The 8,594-nt window shown below is 52.2% G+C and overlaps 1 protein-coding gene across 4 annotated transcripts in view; it reads left to right on the top strand.

The window, feature by feature from the left end:
• The first annotated feature begins 326 nt into the window (after positions 1–326).
• The window catches only part of NfI (Nuclear factor I), a 67,651-nt gene continuing 59,383 nt past the window's right edge, over positions 327–8,594 (top strand). For 3 of the 4 annotated variants that reach the window (XM_089552792.1, XM_089552796.1, XM_089552775.1), the window contains exons 1-5: positions 327–1,049; positions 1,709–1,796; positions 2,135–2,258; positions 2,433–2,588; positions 6,542–6,733. In XM_089552792.1, coding sequence (XP_089408918.1) covers positions 1,792–1,796; positions 2,135–2,258; positions 2,433–2,588; positions 6,542–6,733 — 477 coding nt within the window. In that variant the 5' untranslated portion in view covers positions 327–1,049; positions 1,709–1,791. The remainder of the gene's footprint in view (positions 1,050–1,708; positions 1,797–2,134; positions 2,259–2,432; positions 2,589–6,541; positions 6,734–8,594) is intronic. The other variant, XM_089552784.1, reaches the window with a different exon arrangement.

The raw sequence follows: 8,594 nt of genomic DNA, 5'->3' as shown, positions 1-8,594 counted from the left end.
GGAAGTCAGCATCGGTTATATAAGATCGCCGATACGGTCGCACGATTAGCGCGCGCGCCCGCGGCCGCTTCGCGAATCGGGCGCCTAGCGACACCGCGCTGCTGCTCCGCGCGCTGCGGTCGTCGTCGAGTGAACGCGCGGAGAGCTCCAAGTCACGGCGCTATTTTCAGAGTTCCAGTGTCAGGCGAACGACCGGGCATCAGCGGCCCGGAGAAGAAGAAGCGCGAGGAAGCGCAAAAAGAATAATAATAAAAACGCGCTTCTTTTCTCCCGGGACGTCCGCCGCCGCGCCGCGGGCGTCGTCTGCTGTCGACGCTGGGCGCGCGCGCGCTCGTGGCGTCGTAGTCGCCGTCCACTTTATTCGGCCGGCGTGGCGAACTTTGCAGCGGTCTCTCTTCCACTCGGCCGTTTATCTCAGGGCCGATCGGTTTGCGTTATCCAAGCGGGCTCCGAAGAATGGGGCTCGTTTGCTTTCTTCTCTTTTCGCCGACGGCCTCGGCCGACCGCCGCCGACGCTGCGGGTGATGCGGCCTCACGTGGAGCGACGTCCCGCCCCCCCAGTGACGCGCTGTGCGTCACGCGACTGGCGCGCCACCATTGGCTCGGCTCGGCGGTGAGTGACGGCTCGGGCCGGTTATCGCTCCTCCCCGCCTCGCACGCCCAGCGACCCACTGCAGCGGCGGCGATTATTTGCCCGTACTACGCCACAGTTGAAATCCGCATTGATTTTGGCGCAGCTTTTTGTTTGGTTGGCCCGGCGAGTTGCTCTTCATCCTCCGCCATCATCTGCTCGTCCCGGGATCAGTGGAATCGATAGAGGCTGCGGCTTTCGGCTCCAGCGGGCCCGCTGCTGCTCGACCGGTGGCCTTCTCCTCTAGCGTGTGTCTATCGCCGTCGAGGAAAACCCGGAAGGAGCGTGCGTATTTTCTGTGATAACACTCCGAGTCGACTGCCGTCGCCGCCGCCACCGAGTCGCCCGCCAAGTGTTGTGCCCGGAAAGGATGCCGACGCGCGTGCTACGGTTCTGCTGCTGCTGCTTCTAGAGCATGGTGAGTGCAGCTACTACTGCGTGCGTGAGCCTTCTCCTCTGGCGCGCGCTCTGGGGCGCGGCGCGCGCCGCGAACCCCGCGCGGTCCCATGCAAGGCTGACCGGCCCCCGTGCTGGGCCCAAGCCAGGTCAGCGGCGCCGCGCTGGCTCTCGCCGCGTTCGCCCCGCGACTCTCGAGAGCGGGCCCCGGGCGTGACCGGCGGCGCGCTAGGCCTAGACTCCGCGTTCGCGAGGCTTAAGCCCGCGTGCCCTTGGGCCTCCTCGCGCGGCGCTGGTTTCGGATCGCCCGTTATGGGCCGCGCGCCGCCGTGAAAGCTGAGCACGCGGCGCGCGCGCGATGGGCTGCCGCGGTCGTGTCCGAACGGTGTCGCGTTTCGAGAAGGCGCCGGGGGTTTGCCCCGCGACCGCAGCGACGTCGGCGGCGCAGCAGCGGCGGCGTCTGCTGCTGTCCCCCCGGTGTGTGTGTGTGTGCGGCAGTTATGTCAGCCGAGCCTTGAACGGGGCCGACCTTGCACGCCTTGGCGGCTCGGAAGCGCCAAGGCGAGCCTCGTCATGGGCGACCATGTCCCGAGGGCGCGCTCCCAAAAGGGAACGGGCTCGATCAAGGCCGGCCAGTTTGCCGCACTGTCCTTGTGTAATGTGGTATCCTTGGAGGCGCAGTTTCGCGGAGGCCCTCGCGCGCTGCTGCCGCCGCCGCTTCCGCTGCGGAGCTCCCATGCGGACCGCCTCGGGGACTCCAAGCCATGAGGTAAGCGCGCGCGCGCGAGGTTTATTTCCAGGGCAGCCCGAATTAGCGGCGCTTCCCGCCCCCTCGAAATAGACGCGTGCGCGGCTCGCGCGCGGGTCCGCGGTGCGCGCGCGAGAGCAACCTTGAAATGCGCGCCGCCGGTGCGAACCCGCCGCCTCTGTGGTCGGCCCGCCGGTCCAGCCCTTGACATTCGGACCTGCCGCGCGGACTTGCATCGCCCCGGCCGCCGCGCGCGAGCTCGCGGCCCGTGCTGTCGACGCGGCCGCGCGGACCTTGGGGCGCCGTTATCGTGGGGCGGCCTTGGCGGCTCGTAATCGAGCCCGTGTTGGTCGACGCAGGCGTCGCAGCGGAGCCGCTGCCTCGTCGTGGTACTGCCTGCCCAGCGGCCTGCAGCCGATGGTGGCGTGCGGCATACCGGCCAGCTGTAGCCTCCCCCAGCTCTCACGGGACTGCATGCCTCTGGTGGGTACCGCCAAGGTCTGCTTCGAGCAGCAGAAGCGCGCGCTTCCGGTCCGCCCAAGGTTGGCCGCCTGTGACGCCGCGCGCTGCTGTTACGTCAGGGCCGCTCACCTTGGCCGCGGCGGCCGCTAACGCGCGCGCGCGCGCATGTTTTTCTTCCGCGTCTGCTGTGCGCAGGATGAATTCCATCCATTCATTGAGGCCCTCCTGCCTCATGTGAAGGCCTTCTCGTACACCTGGTTCAACCTCCAGGCGGCCAAGCGCAAGTACTTCAAGAAGCACGAGAAGCGCATGAGCCTGGACGAGGAGCGCCGCTGCAAGGAAGAGCTTCAGGTGCGGACACGCGAGGCCTTGACACAGAGCCGCCGGGCAGCCGCCCTTCGCGCTGCTTCCTACCGCACTGCCAAGGTCCTCACCCCCTCGCCCCCTCCTCCCCGGACGGCGCGCAATCTTGAACGCCGCCGCCGCCGCTGCTTGTAGTGCCTACATGCTGCGCTATCGGCCCGTGGCGGTTCCCCGCGGTAACAGCCGCGTTCGGAAAAAACACCACTTACGCGGCGCGGCCTCCGCCAAGGCCCACGCTTGGGGTTCACGTGCCTGCGGTCGCCGTACCGACCGTCCAAGAAAAAGTTCTTCTTGGAAGTGCTCGCCGGCTAACTCCTACGTCTGGTGCTAACCAGCTCGCTAACCACGACGAGCTCTCGGGAGATGCTTATCGGCACGTGGAAGAGCGGGGAATCGCCATGAGCTGGCGGGACGAAGGCCGTAGTGAATGTGCGCCAGCTCCGGCTCCGTGTGCGGGCATTTGCGCTCAATGAGGAGTGAGGAAACCCGAGGTTGAGGTCGCGCGCGCGATCACTTGGGGCGTGCGTCGGTCACTGTCCCCAACCGCTGGTGTGGGGCCAAATGGGCCCCTGTTGCGAGCTGTCGGATTCTAGCTACCTTGCATGCTTGCACACAGGTGCCAATCCTTGCCAAGATAGTAAAATAAAAAAAAGCGAAGAAAAAACTCGAGAGAGGGTGTTTCCCGCCAAGAGTGCCCGCACTTAGTGAGCCGAGGCCGTCGCCTTTCACTTCCGCACTGGCCCAACAGTCTGTTGGCGAACTTATACTGCTATGAGCTGCTGGCTTTGAGGCTTGGAATTAACAACTGCAATGGATATGCATACTTTTAGTGCAGTTAGCATGAAAAAATTTTAGTTTAAATCAGTACGCTTAGGCCATGCAAACTTTATAATTTTTACTGCTACAGGAAGTCTCATTATTTTCAACTCGTCTAATTTGTACGTCCAGTTTATAAATTGATGATTCGGCCCTGTCAACCTTGGGAGTATCAAAATGACTCCCTCAATTTGAGCTTGGCATAATTTAAATAAAAGTTTGATCCCATTTTGTGTGAATTATCGAGAGTTGACCATAGTTTCTTTACTCAACCTCAAATGCATCAAAATGACTCCCTCAATTTGAGCTTGGCATAATTTAAAATAAAAGTTTGATCCCCTTTTGTTTGAATTATTTAGAGTTGACCATAGTTTATTTACATTCAGTTCACGCTTCTCTGGCTTATAAACATTGGCAGTGCAATAACGCTTGTTACTATTGTGCATGTGGATATTTTATTTTAAAATTTCTGCGCATTAGCGACTTACATGCCTGATGTTTCACACTGTGACTGACACAAACCTGCATGTGTCAGTTGGAATTATTCCTCACCTTTCTACTTATCTGTCCTTGTGCTTGCTATAATTGGAGACACCTTAAGTCTACAAGGAAGCTCTACCCACGTTTGTGACCATCACTTATTAGTTTCGCTCCGCAACAAGGAAAAAGTTTATTACTAAAGCATTTCTTGTTATCTGAACAGAAAGCTTTTCACAAGATGAATTTACAAGTTCGTGGAATTTTTGTGTCTCACATGTTGAAATGAGTGAATCAAACATTAAAAGTGTTCATTTCGTTTTATGCTGTGATTGGTTAATTTGAATGTTTTTTTTTTTAATTTGAAATCCTATTATAGGTACTCTTTATACCAAATATCAACTCCAACTGGAATTACTGGGTACTGTTGCCTGCCCGAACACATAAAGAAAAGGCAATACTCAACACCAGTAAAGGTAGATTACTTAAAAGTAATCATATCTTGAATGGTTCTTGAAGGTGTGGAGACACCAAATTTGTGGTTGGCGCATTATTTGTTTCAAACGTTTCTCTAGGAAGCATGACACACACTTGAAGATTCATATATTCGCAGCGAATAATTTAATATCACATTTTTAGGTGAACGATTTTCGGCTTTGGTTTCGGAACGGCGAGTTGGACAGTGACGTCACTTTCTAGGATGCTCAACTCCTTTGCCTGGTCACGTGGGCCCACAAAGTTGTGGGCCTCACGTGAGGATGCGAAGCACTTTGCAAAATTCCAGTAAGCATGGCTAGTTCTGCAATACGTTCACAAAAACTAATCGAGCAAGTGGCGGTTCGCAGCAAATGAAGCTCGCTAGTGCCCTGCTCATCGTACGTCACTGTATTTTGGTATGACGTCACTAAAACTTCGGTTACTCTATCATTGTAGTGACGTTCGGCGTTGATTGCACTAGCGATGGGTCTAGATCATGAGAGTGAGCATTTAGGTAATCTTTGGAACTGAATTAAAATATTTTTAAAATGTTTGTTGTGTCCAACACCTGGCCGTGAGTACCCTTGCGTACAGAGCAATCCCATAGCAGACTTTTTATAGCCTCAAAATTTGGTGTTTCAACCCCTTAAGGTTGCCACAGCCAGTAATGATCTTTAAGGGTTTCCACTTAAGTTCAGCTTAGACTGCTACATTCTTACAGCCCTTCATCAGTGTCAATGACTTTTCAGCACTGGGAAAAAAAAGTATCAAGTTGGCGATTGACCACTCGCTGACTTTAGTTAGCAGCCAACTGTGGTGCAACCAGCAGCTTGAGTTGATGAAAATTTCTGTGCTTGCAGTTGGTCGGAATGTGAGTTGTATCTGTTACATATCAAAGCTCAACCGAATTGGCTCACCAAGGGTGAAAGCATTGAGGTTAAGCATAATGCACAGGCTCTCTACTTTATGCCAGTGTTTCTGCAGTGATATGTCAGCTTTTAAATGTATAAGTTGAATGACCAGGATTAGCTAAAGTTACGAGTCACAAATTTGTGACTGAAGTGGCAACGTTACTTGTGGACGGGGACGTATACCTCAAAATGGAGGGTTAGACCAATGGGAATGTGGAAGCAGTATCAGTTTTCTTTATTTTGAACTCAATGAGACCTATGGTATTGGTTTTAAATGGGCGTTGCATTGCTTGCTTTAGGGATTGCTTTCGAAGTTTGTCATCAAACTTATGTTATTTGGTTGGTGTAACTTGCAATGGCAATTTGTTCACAGTCTTTTAAACGCACTCCGTAGGTCATCTTTGCTCAGTGGCTGTTTATCAGCGAAAGTTGTTTGCCCAATGCAGAGTCAAACTTCCATTTCAGACGCTCAAAACTGTTATGCCTGAACTCTAGTGTCATAACAGTCAAGCTCATTTTTTTCCTTTGAACTCATGAGTGTGATTGTCCAAAGTGAGGCCTGAAGGTGGTGTCACTCTGATTACAAGGGTGACACGTAGAGGAGGTGACCTTTCTCAAAACCTAAAAAATGAGCAGGTGTAAACTAAATATGAGGTGGTGGTAGCTTTGTATGGATCCCAGGCAAGGGGAGCGCTAGGTTCTTGACAAGAGAACAACATCACAGCATAGATGCTGTAAGGGATCGTTAGTGTACGCGGTTTGTTCACTTGAAGACTTAAGCGCTCCTTCGCACCAGGGGTGCCCCGTCAGAGATGGCCTCACGATGCTCAAAATTAATTAATTAATTTATTTATTTTAAGAGAACAACATCACAGCATAGATGCATTGCGCTTGTGTCTCGTGTTGTTCCCTTGTCTAGACCCTAGCGCTCCCCCGTCACAGTATGCTTGACCAGCTAGCCCCCTACAAAGCTTTACTGAAGTCATCACAGTGACTGCGTCATCAAAAGCACAGGGTCAGCAGGCACAGTGGTGAGTTTTGTGATCGTCGCCCTTCGTATTTGTGCGAGGTCAACCTGAGGAGGTGACCGCTGCTCATAATACAGAGTGGATAGCGGAAACCTAGCTCTGTAATAGTAGCCTGTGTGCGGAGCATTGGTTATGGGGGGACCATGGCCCGTCCAATCACCGAGTGATCGTCCGGAAGTGAGGCACGGTGGTGGAGATGAGTGGCCACACCTGGTTGCCGTGGACCACACAGGGCGAGCGGCCGGAGGTGAAGCAGAAGTGGGCCTCCCGGCTGTTGGGCAAGCTGCGCAAGGACATCACGCAAGAATGCCGCGAGGACTTTGTGCTGGGCATCACGGGCAAGCGGCGGGCCGCCTGCGTGCTCAGCAACCCCGACCAGAAGGGCAAGATGCGCCGGATCGACTGCCTCCGGCAGGCTGACAAGGCAGGTGCCCCCATTCGCTCTCTCATCTCTCTTGCAGCTTTCATCATCATCATCATCAGCCTGACTACGCCCACTGCAGGGTAGTGTCTATCCAGTTAACCCAGTCCTCCGCCAGTTGCGGCCACCGTATCCCCGCAAACTTCTTAATCTCATCCGCCCACCTAACTTCCTGCCGCCCCCTGCTACGCTTGCCTTCCCTTCGTTCTCTCATCTCTCTTGCAGCTTTCATCATCATCATCATCAGCCTGACTATGCCCACGGCAGGGCAAAGGCCTCTCCCATGTCTCTCCAATTAACCCTGTCCTCTGCCAGTTGTGGCCACCGTATCCCCGCAAACTTCTTAATCTCATCCGCCCACCTAACTTTCTGCCGCCCCCTGCCACGCTTGCCTTCTCTTGGAATCCACTCCGTTACCCTTAAGGACCAGTGGTAATCTTGCCTTCACATTACATGCCCTGCTTTTTGCTGCCCCCTGCTATAGGCTTGCCTTCCCTTGGAATCCACTCCGTTACCCTTAAGGACCAGCGAATATCTTGCCTTTGCATTAAATGCCCTGCCCAAGCCCATTTATTTCTTGACTTCAACTAGGATGATAGCTTTAGCCGTTCGCTTATCCCTTGCGTCCTTCGCTGCAGAAAGTAATGCATTTTATGATTCCTGAGGGCAACTTAAAAGTTCTACTGCTGTTGTTTCGAACTCGTCTTGCATGTGGACGTTAGCATTTGTTCTACACGCAGCAGCATCTATGTTCAGTATGTGATCAAAATGAATGCTCTGCATGAAAGCATTTGTCCTCTATTCTTTTTTGCCAACTTTTTCAGTAGATCTGGGTGACCCACTAATGATGTTTTACAGCTTCTCATGTAGTGTGTATTTTTTTTTTGTCATGACAGTTGCTTTTAAATTTGCTTGTAGAATGTAGCGCCACTTTTTCTTATAAGCATGGGCAGGCCAAACAATAAGTGGCCAGTTATAGTAAACAGGCGTGCCGTTTTCCTTTTGCAAGTGCATGCATTACAGAATGCTAACGTTCTCTTACTATTCAGACAGACAAAGAAAACTTTTTGCTTTCGTTTTCATTCATGTCATTTGTTGTTTACACTCATTTGGAACCAAGTTGGCTGTTTGCACTAGTGCGGGGGTTGTTTTTTTTGTGCTGGCACTTTTAATTACGAGGTGCTGGCTTTGGATGTGCCCTATTACAGTTTATTTTGTAGTCGCATTGCAGTAAGATAGTCTTACCCACGTCACGTGCACAACACGAACGAATTGTGCTTACTCGAACATAGGTCAGGCAAAAAGTTCCAGGTCAACCTCCGAAGGCGATAGCCAGTTGTGAATGCCGCTTATTATTTTGGGTCTTACTGAAAGAATGAAAAATAATATTGCCCGACCTGTGCCATGTTGAGAATAACAGAACGGGTATTTCAAATTTAGTTGGATCTGTGATTTTCAACAGATGAACAAGAGAGACCTTTGTTTGTCCTTCCATGTACAGGTAGTATTTGTGAGAAGATGGTCCCTCTCTATTCATGTTATTGTGTAATACTATTGAAGCCTCATATACGCTGCAAGATAGCTTCCAGTATGTTAACATTTAAATGCATTGACTTTGTTGATCTCTCTCTAAAACAACGGGAATACAGTGGACTTGCTTTAATTTGAAACTCGCTTAATTCTAAAACCACCGCTTTATTTGTTGAGGAGTAGTTTAGTTCTAGCAGTGTGAAGTGCATTAATATGGTTCCCCTTAATTTGAACAAATTTTTAGTCCTCTTGAGTTCATATTATCATTAGTCAGATGTATACAAAAGGCAAGAGAGGTGTATGTTGATTGTTTTGTTGCTGACAAAAGGACATC

Source organism: Amblyomma mixtum, chromosome 1, assembly GCF_055824585.1.
Source record: "Amblyomma mixtum isolate Tamu chromosome 1, ASM5582458v1, whole genome shotgun sequence".
NCBI lineage: Eukaryota > Metazoa > Arthropoda > Arachnida > Ixodida > Ixodidae > Amblyomma > Amblyomma mixtum.
Note: the sequence above shows the minus strand (reverse complement) of the source record. Positions and strands in the feature narration are given on the sequence as shown.